Source organism: Triturus cristatus, chromosome 7, assembly GCF_964204655.1.
Source record: "Triturus cristatus chromosome 7, aTriCri1.1, whole genome shotgun sequence".
NCBI classification, from domain to species: Eukaryota; Metazoa; Chordata; class Amphibia; order Caudata; family Salamandridae; genus Triturus; species Triturus cristatus.
In genome coordinates, this window is record NC_140590.1 from 200604990 (window position 1) to 200629116 (window position 24127).

Below are 24127 nucleotides of genomic sequence, written 5' to 3' on the forward strand. Positions count from 1 at the left end.
CCTCAGTTCAGACGCACCTATATGCAAATCAGTCTTGACCCTGTGCCTCATGGGAACAGTGCAGCCCGAACTGCCAAGAAAGGTCTTCCCTGAACCGGAAACAAGAATCCTGGGACCGGCGTCTGGGTAACACCCTTCATCAGGAAGGATAGCTTGAATCCAGTGGCAAAGTGAACAAGGGACCCACGTCCGGGCATACCATGCCAACTTAAGGCGAACAAATCAAACACAAGAAGATCATGGACTGAGCTCTGAAACATTTGAGACACTCACCCCCAGTCACAGATCTGGGTTGAATCCATCATCGTTCTTTAGCTCACTTTGCTGCCTCAGTTCAGGCCCAGCTATATGCAAATCATTCTTGACCCTGTGCCTCATGGGAACAGTCCAGCTGAACTTCCAAGCCAGGTCTTCCCTGAACCAGAAACAAGCTTCCTAGTACCGGTTCCTGGGTAACACCCTTCATCAGCCAGGCTAGCTTGAATCCAGTAGCAAAGTGAGCACAGGATCGACCCACATCTGGTCATACCCTGCCAACTTAGGGCGAACAAAGCAAACACAAAGAGATGATGGACGAAGCGCTGAAACTTTTCAGACACTCAGGCCCAGTCACAGATCTGGGTAGAATCCATCATCGCTCTTTAGCTCACTTCACCACCTCAGTTCAGACCCAGCTATATGCAAATCAGTCTTGACCCTGTGCCTCATGGGAGCAGTCCAGCCTGAACTGCCAAGCGAGGTCTTCCCTGAACCGGAAACAAGAATCCTGGGACCGGTTTCTGGGTAACACCCTTCTTCAGCCAGGCTAACTTCAATTCAGTGGCAAAGTGAGAAAGGGACCCATGTCTGGGCATACCCTGCCGACTTAGGGCAAACAAAGCAAACACAAGGAGATGATGGACGGAGTGCTAATACTTTTTAGACACTCACCCCCAGTCACAGATCTGGGTTGAATCCATCATAGTTCTTTAACTCACTTCGCCTCCTCAGTTCAGACCCAGCTATAAGCAAATCAGTCTTGATCCTGTGCCTCATGGGAGCAGTCCAGCCCGAACTGCCAAGCCAGGTCTTCCCTGAACCAGAAATAAACATCCTGGGACCGGTTTCCAGGTAACTCCCTTCATCAGCCAGGCTAGCTTGAATCCAGTGGCAAAGTGAGCAAGGGACCCATGTCTGGGCATACCCTGCCAACTTAGGGCAAACAAAGCAAACGCCATCCCTTAAACTATTCTTTTTTGATAAATGTCTAATAATTGGCCTCATCTCTACCCCATAATAACTAAGTGGTTAGTTTATAACAGTTCATGCATTACTAAGGGTCCGATTACATGTTTTTCAACTTGTGGCCTTCTATCTTCTTACGTAGTTTCCTCCCCTCCTTGCAGTCCCTTTAACCAATAATGGTGTTGCTTAGTCCCAACTTTCACGTTATTGTCAAGCCTAGCTTGTTGGCAGACTTAATTTGGCCATTGAAGCTTGCGTTCTGTTTCTGCCTCACTAACGCTGCAAAATAAGCTCCACCACGCCTTCTCCTCAGCCCATCTGTAAGCATTTACAGTCTTGTGTGTTCTCATAGTCAAATGCTGCTCGTTCATACTCAATCACTGCATACCCCTTTGCTGCGAAATAACATGGCTTGCTTGGACAAGGTGCCTGTGAGGCTGTGAACAAGTTAGGCGCATAGCCTATTTTACAACCGTCACCTTGCTTAGCACTGATCAAAGTAAAATTTATGTAGAGCTTTCTGATCTCGATGTGGTGCTGAAGCAAATTCCGAGCACACCACATGGTTACTCGCGTGAAGATTCTTTCAATCAAACAATTATGGGTTGGAATTATGAGGCACAATAAATTAAATAGTCAGCAACCGTGGGTACTATACTAAGCAAATATATACTATAAAATACGGCAATGTCTACTGTAATGTTTATGCTTTGTACATATGTTGTTCCCTCGCTGTGTTCTGTCTTTGGACCAAAATGTGCCTCTCTCTTTTACAGGCACATTGTCAATTACAACACCAATAGCTCTAACTCTCGTAAATGCGACACCTATTGCATTGCAAATGCTTGTTTTGTAATACAGCCTCCAGAAGCTAGTTACTATATTATAGAGCAGACACTTGTTGAACATGTTGCAATCGGTCCTCAGAACTTCAGAGGTCTACATGAATTCCTACAGAGCCAACATATGAAATAACCTAGTTATGGCTTGCTGGATTTCCACATTGTGCACCAAGAACATCAAAGTATGCAGTTCAGAATAGGTAATCCTCTCTATTAAGAGGAGCAGGCTGTGAGTGAGTGGCATTGTGGGATGCCTGCATAAATGTGATGTGTGACATGAGTGTGATTCAGGATCTATTTGAACACAGAGGTTCTTTGTTGTTAAAATGCATGACACAGGACTCCCTGAAACAAACTACACAGCAGTTTAGAGGTGTATAGTGCAGGGGATACTCCCTCCTCGAGATGGTAATCTGTCAGTCTTTAACAATGAAAGAATATTCTTCCCCCTTAGTAATGGGTATTTTACAATCACATCTGCACTGCCCCCCTTTATCAGATCTTCAAGTGACTAACATTGTGGTTATATAATATACTGCAATCCTGCTGACTTTACGTCAATGGTAATTTTGCAACTAACAGTTATTGGTGCACTGAAATGTGACTCACTTCTTCTAATTGTGTTATTTTTGCCTAAATGTGTTGCCACTGACCATTGATTCACCTAAGAACATTTTGTAACTGAAATCTGAATTTGTGCTCGATTCAAAATGGCCCTATTGACTGGACGCCAACATTTAATTTTACACTTACAACTGATTTTATACTAGCATATGTTTTTACACCAAATCTATTTCCACAGTACTATTGGTGCTGCAACTCGGGTGATTTCTCACATTCCTGATGTTGCAGCAATCATGATTTTACATCGAAAGCTGCATTTGCCCTAATAAGTGGTTATTGTTCTAAGTAGAAGGGAACCCAGTTTAATAGATTATGACATAGTTGTTCATTTTATCATTTATAATCTATGCTCCTCCTTATGTTCTTTTTGTTTTGTTTTTTGTGTCTGTGCATTTCCAGATGACTTATAGATACTTCGAAAACAAAGAACATGCGTCACTGTATCGGAAATACATGATCCGTGAGCCTAGAGAGGTGCAGGGGCTTATCCTCTCTTACCTAGAAAAGAAGGTAAGAGGAACATGGGTATGTGTGAGAGTATCGCCATTCACATTTAGAATAAAAGATAAATAAAAGCTGTGTTTGTTGATTCAAAAAAATTGTTTTGAATAATGTATGTGTAACTTGCTGATTAAAACGTTATTTCAGAGTGCGAGAAATGTTGCTGGAATTTTTTTAGAAGGTTTTGACAGTTATACAAACAAGGTAAATGCTATTATTCAGTTAACACTGTCCAGGAACACTGTCTATAAAGAAAGCGATCCTGTACGGAAATAACCTCCGCGAAAAGTGAAATATTCTACACAGATATCTCCAAGCTGTTGGAATGCCTATTCCAGGCGAGTGCAAGCTTCAAACGAATCCCTACCTCCTTGCTCATTGCATCTCATTCTCAATGTTGATAGGGCCCTTCCAAAGGTACTGTTTCCAGTGGGCCATGGCTGATTTCTGTATCCAACCCGAGGTCAGCCTGAACCTTCAGATTTGCCTGAATCAAGAATGACCAGATATTCCTGGTTGGCGCTCTTTTATTCTAAGCATTATATTTTCATGTAATCTATGAAAAATTCATAACTCCTGTTCTACTTATTGGATTCTTGTTGTTTTTGGTCTTAATTGGTCTCTAATTTTCTAACCCGGTGGGGATCCCTTTTTGTGGTGTTTTCATTGCGTTACCGTGTGCGTTGCACAAATACTTTACACATTGCCTCTTTAGATAAGCGTGCCTGCTCTGTGGCAAGCTACCAGAGGATGAGCACAGGTTATGTTTTAGGGTGCATGTAGCTCACCCTGCCTAGAGTGGTGGTCCTTACTTGGACAGGCAGGTTGTGTTGGACGAGTGGAACGAGCGCCCCAAGAGTGTTGACGTCATATGCTACTAGAGTGCAGCCAGTGCACAAAACCCAGCTCCTCGCTCCCCGGCTCACCATCCCCCCTGGAAGCCCCACCTTGAGGGTAGTAACTGGGGGTGCAGGAACCGGGGAGCAGTGAACCTTAATCACGGTGCTGCCCCAGTGCTGCCAGTGCCTGCCACAGCCGCTTAGCAAAGCCTAGCTGCAATGCCGTGCTGAGCTGTGCTCCTTGGACCAACTTCTGTGGCTCCTGTGGATTCCCGTAGGTGAAAGAAGAGGCGAGGTAAGGCAGCAAGCAAGTGAGTGAGAGAGAAGAGAAGCCAAGAACCTAGATGTGACTTAAAGCCACGAGCCCCATGTTCGGCGCAGAAGCGGTCGGAGTAAGGCAGGTGCGGCTTGTCCCCCGGGGAGGGATAAACCTACAAATTCAAACAAGATAAATGAGGCCAGTGCTACTCAAAGGAGTCCTCTCATATTCCCAATACTAACTATGTTTGGTAAAAAAAATGTATGTTCAAAGTTGAGCTTCCTTACAGATCCAAGGGACGTACATCTCTCAATGCAAGGAACTGTAACAGGACTCTTAGCACCCCTGGCCCCACAGAAAGTGAACTCAAAAGTGAAACAGTCACCATCAGACTTAAGATATGCCTCTTTAAAAGATAAACTAGGTGTAAAATGTATATGCCACGTTACAATCGGATAACATAGAGAACTACTGGCTTCAAAGGTAATGGGGATCTCTTACAGGCATTGGAAGAAAAGAAGGATAATTTTTCTGTAACCAAAAGATCTGGAAAAGAAAATGAGGATTCTATCACAACATAAATTGACCACATAGCTACAAAAAAGGACCACATAGAATTACACTCAAAGTTCACCACCCTTTAGTAGGTTTGCTCAAACATTACATAATACTGCAATGGACCTCCCACATTTAGTAGGAGAACAGTTCAATTAGACAGGCCTCTACACCTCTTTATTGCATACTTTACAAGCCTCAACAAAGGCACCTGTTATGCCGTCTGACACATTAGGTACACATGTAGACCTAATGAATATAGTGGCCATGTGCATCTCAGGTATTAATGCCAAACTTGAAAAACTCACCAAGCTAATAGTAAGAGTACAAGCAAGTCACTCCCCACTTCATACAACCTGCCCCTGTGTGCTGATCATCGACAAGCTAAGTACCCTTCCCACAATCCTGGAAAATAAAATAAGTATTTAAAAACCCAATTTGGCCAACAATCTAACAATTGTTGTCAAACACAAGAGGCCACCAATCACACTAAAAACCTGCAATAGATCCTTGTGAATATGCCCCTTAGATTCTGCTTTTTTTTTTTTTACAGTGGAATTACCGCCAAATGAGAATGTTAAACTCTCTGAACACACCTTAAACACATGGCAGTCTGAAGAGATAGCACAACGTATACTAAACCACACACAACATTTTGAAACATGAGGCATACAACTAACAAAATAAACAAAGATATTCTATCCCCAACCATTAATGGCTAAACTTTACCATAAAATGACATATCTCCCCACAAAATCACCCAAAAAAGACAAGGTGTACTCGGGTCTGCAGAATGCCCTCGGAAGAAGCCCAAGTTCACCTTGAAGGAAGATCACCCGGACACAAACACAGACACACACCTTACATGGTGGAGCTGGTTCACATCTCGGGTATTCATTCAAAACTTGAAAAGCTCACCAAGATAATAGTTAGAGTACAAACGATGTACTCCCTCCTTCATGCAACCTGCCCAGGTAGGCCGATCATCAACAAGCTACAAAACCTTCCCGCAATCCTGGAAGAGAAAATAAGTATTAAAAAAGCCAATTTGGCCAACAATCAAACAGTTGTTGGCGAACACAAGAAAAAATCAAAAACAAGGAAAAGAAATCTCAGGAACCCAATGAGGAAGGAAACACAAGGCAAAAGAAATCTAAGAAATCACACGGAACCACAGGGAAAGAAATGGATCTCTGTAAAAAGAAGCAATCAGCTATACAATCATGAAAGAGGATCAGACTCCACCAGTAGGTGTAATCACAAATAGCAGGAACACGGGGAGGCAATCGAGAAGGCAAAATATCAACGGGCAGATTTACAAGCCCCTTGCAACACTTTTACGCAGCCGTTGGGTCACTTCTGTGATGCAGCGGTGGCGTAAACCTTGTGCCACGTTGCGCCTCATTTACAATGTAATGCCCTGCGTCAGGTTTCATGTGGGCGTTCTGTCGCAGGGTGCGTGTTCAGTTGCAGGAATGCCTTGTAAAAGTGATGCAGTGAAATCTACAAGATTTCACTGAGTCACTTTTCCGAGGTCGCTGCGACAAAACCTTACGCCTGCTTGAAGCAGGCGTAACGAGTGGCGCACCATGTTAGGTATTGGCGGCCCTTGTGCATTGCTGCAGTTGCGTCGCGCTTGCGATGCGACTCCAGCAATGTGCCGCCCTTACGCCACAAAATGCCACACGCATTGCCTATCCTTGTGCCACGGTGCGCCGCATTGTAAATGTGACACATCCGTGGTGGTGCAAGGAGAGGCTCACGTGTCGCATCTGTTCTGGTGCATCCCTGCTGATTTGCAGAGATGCACCAGACATTGTAAATATGCCCAACAGAAACGCAAGGAAAAAAACAAGACAAGTGATAAATCAAGAAGAACCTAGAATATTTCCTGTATGAAATAATCCAAGATAATACAGTGGAATCAAGCTTACTCAAAGCCCAGAATGACATTGTTGTCGACGAAGCTAACCTAATTAAATGGGATGAGGAAGAGGTAGAGAAAATAGAAAATTTGAGCCCAAACAGGTCCAGATCACTACCCCATCAATAAGAGAACTGGACGGTATAATAAGAACAGATAACACCAACAATGACCACAAACTGACAGTGAAATATCAAAACAAAACAAAAGGAAATCAGCAGTGGAATACAGATAACACTGAAAACACAGGGGCTCATTTATGAGCCCCTGCGTCACTTTTGCGCCACCGGTGCGTCACTGATGCGCCATATTTACAAAGTGACGCATCTACCTAGATGCGTCACTTTGTAAACCCCTGCGCTACATTATACCTGCGTCAGGTATAATGTATGCAGGGTGGGCGTTCCCAAGTAAGTAAGCATCGTAGAAGTGACGCAGTGAAATCTACGAGATTTCACTGCGCCACTTCTAGGGTGCAAATGCGTCAATATCTTACGCCTGCCTCACAGCAGGCGTAAGACTGACGCAGGCCCTTTCACATGGGGCTTGCCCCATGTGAAAGGACACATTGCTGGAGTTGCGTCACTTTTGTGACACACTCCAGCAATGCGTCACTTTTGCGTCTACAGATACGTCAGAAATACTGACGTATCTGTGACTCCTTGCAACATGATGCGTCATACCGTTAATATGACGCATCATTGGAGTCACAGGGAGGGCGCAGTGAAAAGTGACGCATCACTGTTTTCACGCAGTGATGCGTCACTTTTCATAAATGAGGCCCACTGAATCTACATAAAGCTCACACAAACAATCATCGTGGAACATCCCACAAATTAAGAACAATAATGGCCGCAGTCCAGGGCACAGGGCTAGAAACCAGAAAGAAATTGTATCAATTAATAATCAAACCAGATCAGAGGGTCCAGACCAAAAAACACCAAGGACGACGGCTGTATTTAACATGCCCTATTAATAAAAGCACCGACGAATACAGTGCAGGAGAAAACCTTGACAAAGGCATCCAACAAAGAAGAAGATCCTCAGGAAAGCAAGGAGGCCCACCCTCACATCACTACAGAAGAGAATAGAGCATGTGAACAGGTAAAGAAACAATAGACAGACCTATACACCAAACAGGCTTCAGGGTTGTGGCACAAACCAATAGAAAATTGACTCCATCAAAAAATGTTTGGAGCCCTCAATTAGACTGGGAACATCTCCCGCCACAACAACACCGACATACTTAAAATGATCTTCAACCCACTAAATAGCTCGCAAGGTCGACATGACATTCTTCACAGGGGGATTTTATTAAAATATCCTGCTGAAATCCAAGGACTGAAACAAATAGAGTCTGCAAATCCTCTTTCAGTGGAAGTTCTGCCAAACAATGTTTTTAAACACTTTGAACACACCTTAACCACATGGCTGTCTTTAGAGATAGCACAACTTATACTGAATAACACGCAGCATTTTGAAACATGGCGCATAAAACTATCAAAACAAACAAAGATATGCTATCCCCAAACTTTAGTGGCAAACGTTCACCATCAAATTACACATCCCCCAACATAATCACCCCAAAAAGCTTAGTTGTACTCAATTCTGCAGAATGCCCAAGAAAGAAACCCAAGTTCACCTCCAAGTAAGATCGACCCTGACACGGTCACACACACACCTTACACTGGGGAGCTGACTCACATATCAGGTGTTAATGTCAAACTTGAAAAAGTCACTGACCAAATAGTAAGTGTACAAGCGCTTCACTCCCTACTTCTTACAACCTGCCCTTGTTAGCCGATCATCGACAAGCTAAGTACCCTTCCTGCAATGCTGGAAGAGATAACAAGTATTAAAAAAGCCAATTTGGCCATCAAACAACATTTGTTGTCTATCACAATAGAACATCAATAACAACTAAAACCAAGAAAAGAAATCTCAGGAACCCAGTGCACAGTGGAACACAAGAAAAAAAATATCTAAGGAATCACATGCACCCATGGGGGAAGAAAAGGATCTTCTTAAAAAGAAGTAATCGTGTACGGCAATCATGGAGGACGATGATCAGACTCCAACAGTAGGTGTAATTACAAATGACACAAAAACGAGGAGGCATTTGAGAAGTCAAAACAACATGATTGAAAAGCAAGCACAAAAATAAGACAAGTGATCCTATGTTCAAAAAAATGCAAGATAATACAGTAGAAACTGGCTTACTCAAAGCCCAGAATGACAGTATAGTCGACAGAGTGAGTCTAAATAGGTGGGGTGAGGAAGAGCTGTGGAAGTGGCCTTGCAACCACACTAAATGCACATAAGAGAGAATGACCCAGGAAGTCCCCATTGAGGAAGATAGAGAGAGATGATCTACACCTTCTCTCATGAAATTTAGCAAAACGACTGCTAGAAGAAGGCATACCACCTCAGGACCGGGAAGTATATGATATATTAGCACTCCAGGAGGCATTGGCCTTGGAGAATTTACCCCTGAAAATTTGAATCCACTATTTTGTGAAGGCAAAGAAAAAAGAGCACTACAGGAGGACAAGCAGTCTATGTGTCTACAACATTAAACATTAAACCCAAAAAACTAAAATCCCCTGACATTGGCCTGCAAATACTCAAACTCACGTATAGGAGGAATCATGAACAAAGATCAGTACTGCTGATTAACATTTATATTCACCTAAATTTATATAGGAAAAAATACTTAATTCATTTAAAATAACAACAGTTTCAGACATAAGAAATGTTCACCCACTTTGGGATATAATCCTAATAGGCAATTTCAACGCTTATTTAATCCACACACTAAATGAGGATGCAAAATTTACATCAAAGTCTATACAATGGGATGTGTTACCGCAGTACCAACTCCAGGCATACCACCCAGACCATATAGTTTGGTCAATTCTCACAATATTATTATTTAGGCAGCGGCGTCACTATGAGGGTGCGGGGGGTGCGGACCACACCGGGTGACACCCTCACATGGGGTGACACCAACAGGGCCGATGTGCGCAGAGCAACCTAACCTTTTAGGAGGAGGACGTGCCAGTGCGCAGCGCGCACTGTCTCCTCTCCTTTCTTTTATTTGCTTCCCTGTGAAATGGATCCAAAAAACAAAATCACTTTTGCTGGAAATCAATGTCGTATTTTTCTGACATTTAGTTCCAAAATGCAGCATCGGGAATAAAAGTTGAAAAATATGAAAAATAAATAACTAAATAAAGTAAGACAGAGTGGTAGCAAACTGTCCAGATTGATTTTATTCACACCCAAACACATTAGCGCCACTTTTACAGAGTTTGCCAGTGAAGCGCTATTTTTGTTGTCTTGGCTTTGTTTTCCCTGGGCTTGGAACTAGTGCACCAATCCTGGAGGTACTGCAATGTGAGGATTGAAAAACAAAATTTGTACTGCCGCTCTGTATCTAGGGATGTTGTCTTTTTTTACCATACTGCTTACGTTTTGTAAGGATATAAGCAATGGCCATTGAAATGGGTCCATTCAGGGCCCTGTTGTCATGTCCTTAACTTTTCAGGCAAAAGCACTCACTGATTTCTGAACAGTGAGTGTAAAAGCGTTAAGGTAACCATGTTGTTCCTGCTTACATTTCACATGGTTTGCAACATTTTGCATTCCCTATGATTGTTTGATTTTTCCAGGATGCTGTCACTTTTTTTTGTAGGCCACATATTGCGCTTGCCCAGTGCGTAATTTAATTGAGACGCATCCAGCTGTTTATAGCTGGCAACAATTGGGTTGTAGTTGAAGGCAGTGTGAGTTTTTCTCAGTGGGGCAGTATGGTGTTCAGTGGGGGAGAGGATGTGGCGCTATGGCCAGAGCTGCTGAATTTGAAACTGGGGACCAGGTTCAGCCTTAATAACCAGTCCACCAGACCACTCTCCTGAGAGAGCACTATCTCATGCTAGACGTTAGAAGGCTTCGCAAGACCTTAGAAGCCATGGTGTCTTAGCACCAGCAGGTGGACCCTAGCACGACAAGTGTAGGTTAACCTTCAAGGTTTGTCAACCACAATCCATACTGAAGTTCACCTCCAGTCTTGCGGGCAAGCCTATGAAGCAGTACACCCTAGAACAACAGTGACCCTGTCACTGAGATCACAGGACCCTTGAGAAGGGCCAGCTCTAGGGCGGTGCAACCGGTGTGACCTCACCAGGTGCTCACTTTAGGTGGAGGCATCATTTTTGCAAGTATATTATGGTTTTAAAAACGCTTGCTGCCCCCTTCCTGGCCTCCATTAATTTTCGGTAACAATAAAAATGTCATGATGACTCTGGTGATTAATGTTCTTCCTAGAAAGAGATCGGAATTTTGTCTAATGGAAGATTTGACTAATGGAAAGGTAGCTCAGAGGGTTAATCTACCTGCTGCAAAGAACATGTACCATGCAGATCACAAAGTGCACATAATGTAAATAGGCCAGTGGGCTACTGCTTTTGTCAGAGAGATCCTTTTGTTACTTGCAGTTTATAAGTTAAAATCCTAACATAGAACAATGAGCTATTAACTGTCATCTACTCCGCAGCAACACAAGTCACATTTTTTATTAACTTTTGATACGTTTGAGCAACAAACAATTTATTGGTTTAAATGGTCAGATCATGCTGCAGATCTTGCATTATGAGGCAAATATGGCAGAGCCATTTTTATTTAGAAAACATTTGCAAACTAGGATTTTTAGCCATTCATGTTTGAACTGCTGTTTTGGAAAAGGGAGAAGTGCTGATGACAGAAACTCCATGGCTTGGAGACAAATGGCTTGTGCTTCCACATTTTATCGTATTTGGGGACATTCTGGGGCCGATTCCGATCCTGGAAAAACCGGGTACGAACCGTCGGATGGAGCATTTTCTCCGTTCGACTCGTACCCGGGAAAAACACCTTCCAAACCCGCAAGTACGATTCGTACAGAAACACCATTTCCGTACGAATCGTAAAAAACACTGACCGGCTAAAATATACCCACAATTCGGATCCGGGACACCGCGTACGCGACATCCGCACGGAGTCAGGCAGCATTTTACGGATCAGCAAGTACGATTCGTACCCACAGCACTTCGCACGGCAATATTTTTATGGGACCCAAAAAGTGCCGGAAAAGCTAAGTACGCCGCGATGCACAACGAAAAGGGGGCCCGGTACGCACCGTACCCCCATCCCTACATGTCCGCACCGTACCCCCAGCCTCCCCATGTATGCACCGTACCCCACCTCTGTACCACAGCCCCGTACCTGTACGCACCATACACCTACCCCACCCCCGTATGTACGGTGCGTATCCCCCGCATGTACGTTGCATACCCCAACCCCCGCATGTACGGTGCGTACCCCCACCCCCGTATGTACGGTGCGTACCCCCACCCCCGTATGTACGTTGTGTACCCCCCGCATGTATGGTGCATACCCCCATATGTACGGTGCGTACCCCACTCCTGCATGTATGGTGCGTACCCCTACCCCCGTATGTACGATGCGTACCACCACCCCCGTATGTACGGTGCATACACCCACCCCCGTATGTACGGTGCATACCCCCCGCATGTACGTTGCATACCCCAACCCCCGTATGTACAGTGCGTACCCCCACCCCCATATGTACGGTGCGTACCCCCCGCATGTACGGTGCGTACCCCCACCCCCGCATGTCCGGTGCGTACCCCCACCCCCGTATGTACGGTGCGTACCCCCACCCCCGTATGTACAGTGCGTACCCCCACCCCCGTATGTACGGTGCGTACCCCCTGCATGTACGGTGCGTACCCCCACCCCCACATGTACAGTGCGTACCCCCACCCCCGTATGTACGGTGCGTACCCCCACCCCTGTATGTACGGTGCGTACCCCCACACCCATATGTAGGGTGCGTACCCCCCGCATGTATGGTGCGCTGGGGGTACGCACCGTACATACGGGGGTGGGGGTACGCACCATACATGCTGGGGATACGCACCGTACATGCGGGGGTGGGGGTACGCACCTTACATGCGGGGGTGGGGGTACGCTCCATACCTACGGGGGTGGGGGTACGACACGTACATGGGGCAGCTGGGGTTACGGCGTGTACTTAGGGGGGTGGGCTGGGGGGGTGTTCGGCACGTATGCGGGCACATGTTTGGACGTCTCCATGGTTGCTATGGGAGTTCGCTCGATACGGTGTTTTTTCCATACGGTTGTGCATTCAGACAGACGGGACGGATCATACTTGCGCGCTCGGACTTCAGTTTACCGATACATACGTAAAACTGTCCGGGGACGTGTCGGACACTTTTTATGACCCGAGGACGTGTCGGGGAATTTTCCCAATGCGATTCGTATGGATTTTTTAACATACGAATCATACTTGCCAGTTTGTACGGGACTTGTATGATTTGTACGTAAAAAAATCCGGATACGATTCGTACGGGGAATATTTTTAACGGATCGGAATCGGCACCTCTGTGATTAGAAGCATATCCCACTGTGTGAACACATTTTACTGTCAATAACTCATTATAACCTTAAATAATCATGTGTATCCATTGGTTGATAAAACTGGGCAGGGAAACCAAACAAATACAAAAAATTGGGATGTTTGCGCATTCTGGCCACGCCTCTGGCTCTGCCCACTGATCCAATCCTTGGGTTATTCCCGCCCTCTGATTCTCCGCCCACAGTTCCCCTACTTTTTTTCCCCCACTTCGACCACTGATATATTGTGTTACTGGATAGTGGGAACACCACACCAGTAAAAAGTACTATACCTATGATATTATAAATTCCAATAAACTGTTGACTAGCAGGTAGCCCACTGTACAGCCTGATTAATGAATCATTATCACACTGTTGTTAACAGGCACATTTTGTAAATATAGCACCTACATTTACAAACGTTACTAAGGATTCTGTATGGTCCCGTTATTTGCCAACTGTGTCCACTGGCGGACTCGGGGCGGAGGAGGTCCATGCGGTAAGTCGTGAGGGGGTGACACCATGAGTTACCCGCACCGGGTGACACCAACCCTAGTGACGCCACTGTATTTACGGATGCCGGTAAGCAATGGTAGAACCACTGAGGACTTCCCACCGAAATGTACATTCCATGGTGCTAAAGCCCAATCCATAATGGACTACACAATAGTCTTGCTATCTTTGATGCCACATTTACTAAAGTTTCCAATTCATTTTACAACACAGAGCTATCAATGCCATCAGTATATACATTTCAGGTTAAACCCCAGAAGGCACATGAACATCCTGGCACTGGAAGGTACTACAAACGCTACACATTTAAAATGACCAGGGTGAGCCAATGCCTCGCAACAAAATCTGAGCTGCACAATATAGGATCTTGCAGTGGCTAGTTGCAGCAAAAACACCAACTCAATGAACTCCTGGAAAGAATCAAAAATTAGCTAGCATTTGTGCCAAGAATTTTCAATTCTATTAAGGACACGGAGGCGAGGATTATGCTTCTCTTTCTTATATTTGCTACTCACAGCAGCCAATGAACAACGTTTTGTATGCAAACAAAAACTACATTTCCCATGATGCTCGTCCACACATCACATCCTGTATAGCTCCATAAGAGCCACAGTGTCCCGTTTCTCCTCCTCTTTCTTTGCTCGAACTTAATAATCAATAACATTAATACTTTAGTCCAAAATAGGAATAGGAGTCCAATAATCATCCTCCAACGTGGCAGAACCATATCCAAACTGGAATTGCACGTTCTCTACACCAGAAGTACACCTGCTCCGTCTTCTTTTCCCAGAACCTGAAAGGAATGAGACAGGGAAAACCCGTAACTTCTGCTTACACAGAATATCAAATACATGCGGGTGGGTAATTATTACCAATATCGTAATAAACCGGGTGGGATAATCCTCGCCTCCGTGTCCTTAATAGAATTGAAAATTCTTGGCGCGAATGCTAGCTAATTTTTGATTCTATTACAGGACCGGAGGCTTCGGATTATGCTAGTTTAATGCTTGTCCAACTCAACTACATTCATAACACCCACCGGTTGAATAATAAACAGTTCAAATAGTACAGTCATAACACCCACCAGTTGAATAATAAACAGGTTAAATATAGAGTGAGAAATCAATCAGTATATCTTGAAATATCCTGTACTATAGGAATCAGCCAAACACTATTGAAAGATAAGGTCCCACAAACAGACTGTCTCAAACATTTGGATATGGATATCGTATCCCGGCATAACTGCCATCCACCACCGGCTATAATAGCCGTGGACATATGTAGAGGGTCTATAATGTAATCCACAGTTATAGCACAACAATTATATCACAACCTCAGGAGTAACACCAAGTAAACTCCCTTGTAGACCTTGTGGCCTGGAAAACACACGTAAATTGCATCAGTTGGAAACATAATGGGAACAGGCCTTGACCAGATGTAAATCTGACATTAAGTATAATGAAACTTCTTGGAGTAGATACTGTACCTGTAACATCGTGGGCCTGTCTCGACATTGGAACACCGAAAGGGAGAAGGTCTCGTAACACAGCCTGACGATAGGCTATTCCCTGCCGACATATTTTGTCGGCAGTTCCAAAGAAGAAAACGAGAAAATCTCCCACAGGGGATTATTCTAATTTGGGTTTTAATGTTACTCTATCGAAAATGACCTACATAAATGGCCAAATGGCCACTGCGAAGCGAACGTCGCGCAAAAACCGAACAATACCTGCTGAAATATACACACAGTAGGAAACTCAGCCCTCACGGAGATAACACGACGGTACCTACCAACAACGCGATCCGCTGACGCCTAAAAATATTGTGGTTGCGCGGGAGCGCCCAGGGAAGCTAAATGAGCACCGACAGCGTGTCCGAAAAGTGTAGATTGTAACAAAAAAACAATGTGTTTCAAATATATATATATACCACCTAGGGAAACAGAATGTACAGGCATGACATGTTTCGAGCCCAGACCCTGTGCCACCAAAAGGCGCCCGACTAACCTTTGAGCTAGTTCCTTGGTATATCATAAGGACCACTGCCCCCAATTCACCCTGCGCGCCACGTGCAGGAAATGGAATGCTGTAAGGGGTCACGGAGACTGCAGAGTCGGACGCCGCCGACTCAAGGAGTACTGAAAAAAACAAAATGGAGACCTCCCTACCAGAGTTATAAAGATCGCTTCCGCTAAGCAATGCAATTTTGCGTCACATTCCCTGAAATGTGGGTGGAATGGAGGAAAGAACATAGTTCAGTCCCACCGACAACCGTGAGACAAGGCATACACCTGTACCCCCTGGATTTTATCTCCATCCGAACGTCCGTGATGAATCCTTCCTGCCACTAACGGTCTGCGTAACGAGAACCCAGAAAGGCTTACAACCACTGAATATCCTTCGGGTGAAGCTGCCCCCTACCGCTATCAGGAGATACCCGAATTACCAGTCAGCCACTGCGCCCTGTCGCTACGGATTCTATTCCGTAATGACTCAAATCTAATACCTCCGGCAGAATGCCAAAAGTCTGTGACCAAGTCCCCTAGGAACATAACCTCGTACCCTTTGTCCGGCCGAGGACTCTCACCCCCGAGATATTATATGGTGTGGGAAGTACATGTCAAAAGACCTATGTGGAAGAAGGACTCGAAAAACTGGAGGGCAGAAAACAGTTTGACAGACCGTACTAAACGCCTTACTACTGCGGCAACTGCCCGAAATGGAACCCTCTGCATGGGAACGTCAGACTGGGCTCCATTGAAGCTCCCAAGTAGGAGCTGTAAAAACAAACCTGACCTATGATTAAGGAGATAACCCTGGAAAAAAAAAAAAAAAATCAAAAATCTAAGCGAAGCGCATCGAAGGGAATGGCCGAAAAAGCCAACACAAATTGTAACCCCGAGGGCAAATTGGAATCCGACGAGGAAAACTGACCTCGGGAGGATGAGAGGCTAAATTCTATGTCTGTGCTAGGATCAACCCACACATATATATATATATATATATATATATATATATATATATATATATATATATATATATATATATATATATATATATATATATATGTATGCACACACCTACACCTATAAACCGGAATGGGAAGACGCCCTGTTCCCGTGAGGGAGCAATCACCTAAATAGAAAGCTGGGGAGATTGTACAAGTCCTCCCCAAGTCCGTCATTGGAGCAGCCGCCAAGGACGGGAAGGAAAAACTGACTACCACGAATGCTCTCCCGAAAGCCATATAGTAGAAAAACTTGTGTGGAACCTGGTGGGAAAACCATTGCTAAAAAACAGAGTCTCTAAGCGGTTCACAAGGACCAGCCCCGCGACAGACCCACCAAAGTCCAGAGCGCGTGACCAAAGTTCAACTATGTCTACATATCCCAGATGCGACCCGTAACAAAGCTGTCCCAGATGGGTTCCGTCGCCAGGGTCAGCCCCCTCAGGACATCAAGATGTCCATCGCCGCCTGCGTCCGACCCTGACTCGGAGGTTGTCCTGGCAACCTGGCAGCTCCGAGAAACCCTCTCTGAAATTCCTCGTACAACTAGCAAGAAAAGAGGGACTCTTCCACCGTAATCAGTCTATCCGGCCGCAGTTCTCGAGCTATAACTATTGCGCCCCTGATCTAAGTCCCGTAGAGCGCCCGCGCGTGCCCTAATATTGTCATGTCGAATGATATAGAAACAAACCTGCCCAAGGAAAAAATGACTCAAGAATGATGGCCGTCAATCAAGCTTTGCGTGCCCGAGCTAGGGGCTGGTACATCCGGGCCCGGTCGACGTACTCAAGGGCGTGTAGAGCCTGAGCGTCAACATAATTATTTCGGGAGCCGTGCGCGCTCCGTTCGACTAGATCACATCCTCCTTAAATTTTCCACCCATGCTTGTCATGGGGTGTCCGTATTCAACCGAGAAGTGCCAAGCACAGCGTAATGGAGGAGTAGAGGGGGAGCCAACCCTGTGCACACAAGTGAAAAATAATAATGTATCGGCTCCTCAGCAAAGCTGTAGTCAGATTATTCCAGCCCCATGGGCGTCCGAGTCATAGCGAATTCTCAGGAGCGTGTGCGCACTCCAAGGGCCAACCGATTGTTACAGCCTGGAAGGCGTACAAGAAGCCTGCCCATGTAGGGCCCGAGGCTCCGTGAACCTGTGAAGGAAAAACAGGGACGCATGCGACGTGCGTAAATCAAATTGCCGAAATGCAGCCCCATTGGGTTACGCACACCGGAGCGTTATGACTCCATAACCGCACTCGGCTACTAGGGAAAGCCTTTGTCGGAAAAAGCGCGAAATCGCGCAACAAACAGAGCAACCCTATGGAAATGACAGGGTAAAGTTAAAGCAGAAAAACCATAAACATTGAAACCTAACCGTTGAGTAATAATCTAGACCCAATCACTGTCCCACAGGGACTCATTTTGAATGCTGCAACAACAGCGCAGTATCTCAGCTCTTGAGGGAGCGTTATAATTCTGTCTTCAGCCGAACCAAGTCCTTCCCATGAGGATCAACAGAGGCCCAATCAGTCAAATCGCAGGCATTATCAGTGCGCCATCTCCACTCCAGCGGGAGCGACCTGGATCTGAACCGGGGCGGGCCGAGCAGTATTAAGACTGAGCATGTATCAGCAAAAACGACGCCCAAATTGTAAAAGGAATTCCATGAATAATGTAAAATAAATCTAGTCCTGCGCAAAGTACAACCCAGAAACCCTGGGTGCGAACCCCGAACCTCTGGGGTTGGAGGCAAGAGCCTTGCCCCTAGGCTACATGGACCTGCTGTAAGCCTGAAGCGCGAGGGGAACCTGAACTGAAGTCGTCAAAAGCAGCGCGGCACTTACAAGTCAGCGGGAACACCCTTAAGCCCGATCAGACCGCCCACATTGAGATTTCACGCTCCTGGCGGGGAAAGCGCAACACCCGCTTCGAAATCGGGAATGGCGGCGCGAAATGACCCGAATAAACGGGAACGGAACCCTTAACAGTACCAGTCCCAAACCTGAATATAGGCACAGTAACTCCGCCATGCGCGTGAACAGCGCGGTACTCGGCGGCCAGCAGGGAGTGAATCGAAGGCTGTCAGCGCAAGTATTCAAGCTCCGCTCCAAGCGGGAGCGCAGCACCCCAAGCGGGGACTTAACGGGGCCTGCAATCCATCAGGGATCGGTAACTAATAACAATAGCGCCCGCGAGCGCTAAATCGCGCATGAAACAGAAGACAAATTGCCCCCAGTACAGACACAGGGTTGTTAAAAAAAACTAATATTCCATCTAGCGCGACATAAGCGCAAATATATAACTGCAATATCAGCAACGACAAGGCAACAGTCAAAAATTACATAATGTACAACGTAACGTTCTGAGCACTTAACTGTCTGCGTGAGCAGCAAAGAAAGAGGAGGAGAAACGGGACACTGTGGCTCTTATGGGGCTATACAGGATGTGATGTGTGGACGAGCATCATGGGAAATGTAGTTTTTGTTTGCATACAAAACGTTGTTCATTGGCTGCTGTGAGTAGCAAATATAAGAAAGAGAAGCATAATCCGAAGCCTCCGGTCCTGTAATAGAATCAATATTGCCAGGCTTCTCCAGGAGAACACCAAGGAAGGAAAACATTGCCTCCTGATGGAAAATGCAAGCATTGAAACGAGAACTAAGAAAAGCTGTCAGGAGCACCAAAACTACAGATATGGATCAAGTGGCATGGGAAAACATGCGCAAGTTAAGGAAAGAATACCCAAAACAATCAAGGGATGAGAAAGGTAAACATAGAAAATTCAGGAGAAAGTCTGATTAGATTTCTTAGGCCAAAGATTTGAGGGGGATCTTTTGCCCGAACTATTGTCAAACCCGGAAACGGGCCAACTTTTTAAGCAAGCCAACAATGAAAGAATTATAACATCTGCAAATTTGGACACAAGAAAAAGCATCCCTCTCGTAGATAATGCTTTTGATCCAAATCTCCTACTTGAAGACAATATATAGACAAAAAGGAGCAGAAGAAGCGACGGAGCACCAGGACCAACGTGCATTCCCCAGTCGATTTTCAAATGCAACACAACATTCTGTAGGCACTTACCTATGATATTTACTTCAAGCTGAACTACTACGCTGCACCCACTTAACTGGTTTGGGTCCATAAAAAAATCAAATATATAAAGGAGATCGATCAAACCTGCAAATTATAAACTTATAACACTACTTGATGTTGAAGCAAAGTATTATACATCAATGATCCTGGCAGACTTGATCGAGGGGTCAGACAAGCATAACCTGATCCCGGTCAACCAGACCGGATTCAGGAAAGGGACCCTAACAACACCAAATGTACTATCAGTCTCACTAACCCCCAACAAATGCAAAAGGGAATAGGAAAAATGTCACCTCTGCTTTATAAACCTAAAAGCAGCATTTGATTGTGTAGATCGGATCAGGTTGTGGAGGAAATTGAAAGTTTGGAATATTACAGAAATAATATTTTGAGGAATAATGCAACTTTATACCTACACATGCATAAGGGTCAAGCTGGGGGATGGCACCAGGCTTTCAAGAAGGATTGCCACATACAAGGGCTTGAAGCAAGGATGTGTGTTGGCTTCCCATTTATTTAACCTGTCCATGTGCTATCAAGCACACAGGCGGGTGTCAGACCATTTCTCGCTCGCCATGACTGGGTAAATTTAAGTTGTCACATCTTTCATACACTTACGACGTGGTAAAAATGAGCCTAACAAAAGTAGGACTCAATCTGGTGTTAGCAGAAATGCAAGGTTACTTCATCACTAATAAAGTGGAAATTAACATAACAAAAACCTAAAGCATGCTGATCTAAATGCGACTCAGCCTCACACAAAAAATAAGGTTCAATGATAAGATGCTGGAAGAAGTTACTAGCTGCAAATACAATGGATTCTACTTAGATAACAGGAACAAAAGGGCTGGTGCGCTAACATACGCCTTCAGTACTCTAGCCCAAAAACTGGAAAGCCCATCCTTTACACCATTGTTGTCTGTGATAGCAGCAGAATTTCAGCCAACAATATCTTATGCCACCATTGCTCTATATGGAAAATACTCAATACTTTTAAATAAACTACATGTCGCCACTTATATACGTGTCTTCCAACTACCTCAAAATGCATCTCCAGGCAGGTGTGGTTGAAAATTTGGGCTAATTAATGAGTCAGTTGGTTGGACGTACTCAACCATTAAAAGCTGGTACAAAATCAAGCGAAATTCGGAACATTCACCAATTGATAAAGCACTATGGATTGAAGTGGAAAAAGACAAAACATCAACACATAATCTGTATTATCACAAAGCACTAGAAACTACCACGGCGAAAACTTGTCTTTCACATGCTCTAGACAAATCATTAAAAAAAAGCAAAACTTCATTCCCTGCTACAAGACAAAAGCACCTTCGGCTAGCGAGCACATTCAAGGCAAGCCAAAAGTAACTTTATTCTGCTTCAAAAGACCATGACATGACCAACTAAAAACATTTTTTTTTACATACAAACTTGATCAGTACCAAGGAGGAAATCAATGTAATTGTTTTCAAGGATTCCGTTAATTAAAAGGAATGTAAATCTTCTTAATATCAGATACTCTGTACAGCTTGGTACGACATACATCCTAAAACTTCATTAAAACTAACACAACATTTAAAAAGATGTAACATTCACAGTTGCCTATTGTAACTCATAGCGTTTTCAAATGGCCATTGCAGCTTTAATAAAATTAGTCACAGCAGTGCAAATATCAAGTGTAGCCAAAGAGTGCAAAACATTAAAGCCTTCAATATAGGTACATGGTCGATTTACTCTCAAAAGTGAGGCCAAAATGTATCCTCTCTGCTCTGTATAAAGAGGGTAAAACAACGTAAAGTGCAAGGTGCTCTGAGCTGCCATATTATCGCAAGGGCAAGGTATGAGTTTGTCAACCCACCTTAACTATTTTGGAAAAGCCACCAGAAAGTGCAAGGTGCTTAGGCGAAATCTAGTTAAATAAAATCAAATCCAGGCATTAGTAGTAAAAGTAAGATAAAATTGCTGTTGGACATCATGGAAACGCAAGGGTCCTAACAGCTCTCCAAGTGAACTAAGCTCACTTACCTTAGACAAGTATGTATTTTTTATAATTGATTTCGCATTTGAATTAATGTTCTCAGGGTTGTCATAATAGTGCCCCAAGCCTAACTCGTAGAGTCTCTCACAAAACGAAGCCAGGGGATCGACAAAGCACTGTCTAAATGAGTACAATACTTAATAATGTCCCTTGTAAATTTCAGAACCTCTGTCAGCCAAATTTTGACCCATGAAAAGAGAGGGGTATTATCTATTCAACACTGTAGGAATTCCAAACCCATTTGTGATGACAGAAGAGTGAGGGGGCACCTTTAGGGGTCATCAACAGTCTTTTAATAAATGTATTTATTTTCCATGACTTGTAATTGGCGATTTTTCTGATGACCCCAAACTCCTGCGCCATAGGATACGACAGATAAACATTTGGCTTTATATAAAGTAACCAACTCCGTCACTGGTTTGTGACCTAGATAGCAGGCAAAACAGAAGAGCCCTCCACATCCCTACTGGTGTGTTGAACCCTGGCAGTAACCAGGGTACCTCAATTCAAAGTATTATTAAAATTATTCTCCAAATGTGTTGAATTTGTCAGCTTACCGATAGTCTTACCGCTTACAGTAAACTTTCTTGATTTAGTAGATATGGGGTGTTAGAACTGGGGTCCCCAGATGGCTGAGGTAGGAACCTTAGTCCAAATAGGGATCTTTGCTTCTAGTCAGAGAAAGAAGGGACACACTCTTAGATAACCCCTGCTCACCCTCCGGGAGCTTGGCACGAGCAGCCAGGCTTATCTCCAAGGCAATGTGTAAACTATTTGCAACCACACTCCCAGTCACACAGTGATAACACCACAAATGGACACCACACTGATTTAGGAAAATAGCGGTATCTTTATCAAGAAGAAATATGATGAGACCAAACGATAAAAATATCCAGCATATGCATATTCGTAATAATTTCACTGGGCCGGTTATTAGGCCAACAATCACTTGTAGGTTTTTTCGGTATTAATGAGCAGTTTATGATGATATAATGCAGTCCTAATGCAATGCTATGCAGTTCATAATGCAGTTCGTAATGAAGAAATAAGACAGTCCTTAATGCAAGTACTAATGCGGATCGTAAATGCAAGTAATAATGCAGTTCTTAATGCAAGTACTAATGCGGATCGGAAAGGCAATTAATAATGCAGTTTGTAGTGCAAGTAGTATTGCGCATCGTAAAAGCAAGAAATAATGCAGTTCATAGTGCAAGTACTACTGAGGATCATAAAAGCAAGTAATAATGCAGTTCGGCACTGATCGCGGTGCTAGTGAAGGTCGCTATGCCACTCTTGGCTGACTCGCAGTCAGCGACAGCCAAAATATGCCCCCAATACTGGTACAAAGGAAACCAAGTGCAGCACCACAATCAGACCCCAGTACTGCCACTCCTCGGTGAGTACGGGCCACGATACTGACTTGAGCAGAGGCTTGTGCTGCAAAGATGGGAAAGGCCGAGAGTGGTCTCATGTAGCACGCACTCCGCCCCAGGCGGTGACACACACATGCTAGCGGAGCATTACTTGGGGGAGTGCAGTCTCTCTCTACGCTCTTGGCGGCTTGGGCATCACGCTGTGCGGCTTTGGGTTGGCGGGCTACCAGGCGACAGCCACGCACCTGATCAGCTCCCGGCGCGACTCTGTTGATCTTGGGCAAAGGACCTCTGACCCACGATGGTGAAGGTTCACAGGTCTCTCCTTGGCAAAGTCAGGCTCGGGCCGGTGGCGGTGACTTCTCACGGCTTCCCCTTGGGACGACGGTCCAGGCCGATGGCAATCACGATCACAGCACTTCTGGTCCACCTGTCGATCGAAGCAGAAAACAAGACTGCTCCGGGCCACATGGTCACGGGGCAATTCTTACGAAGGTCTCAGGCTGCAAAAAAGCACATGCACACAGCGTCACTGAGACATACTTTGGAAATTGTATGTTCCTGAGTTTCCACAACAGGGAGCCAGCTCCTCTTGGGCCCTTGAAGACAAGTTACTTCAGGAGACAGCACACAGCAAAGTACTTTCAAGCATGGGGATACAGCACACAGCAAAGTCCCTTGTCTTCTCCTTAGTCAAATCAGCAAACTGCAGACCAGCTCCACAACACACAGTAAGAACAGTCCTTCTCTTCTGTCTCTTCAGCTGTTCTTCTTTGACATAGTTTCCTCTTGATCATGGAGTAGTTTCAATCCTTCTTCAGGCTTGAGTTTAGTCTTGAGTTCAGGGGTTTCAGCT

The 24127-nt window shown here is 44.8% G+C and overlaps 1 protein-coding gene across 6 annotated transcripts in view; it reads left to right on the plus strand.

The window, feature by feature from the left end:
• Window positions 1–24127, plus strand: part of LOC146809212 (putative methyltransferase DDB_G0268948) — a 520756-nt gene that overhangs the window by 146663 nt on the left and 349966 nt on the right. For all 6 annotated transcript variants that reach the window (XM_085614316.1, XM_085614312.1, XM_085614313.1 and 3 more), the window contains one exon: window positions 3090–3200. In XM_085614316.1, the coding sequence (XP_085470442.1) occupies window positions 3090–3200 (111 nt within the window). The remainder of the gene's footprint in view (window positions 1–3089; window positions 3201–24127) is intronic.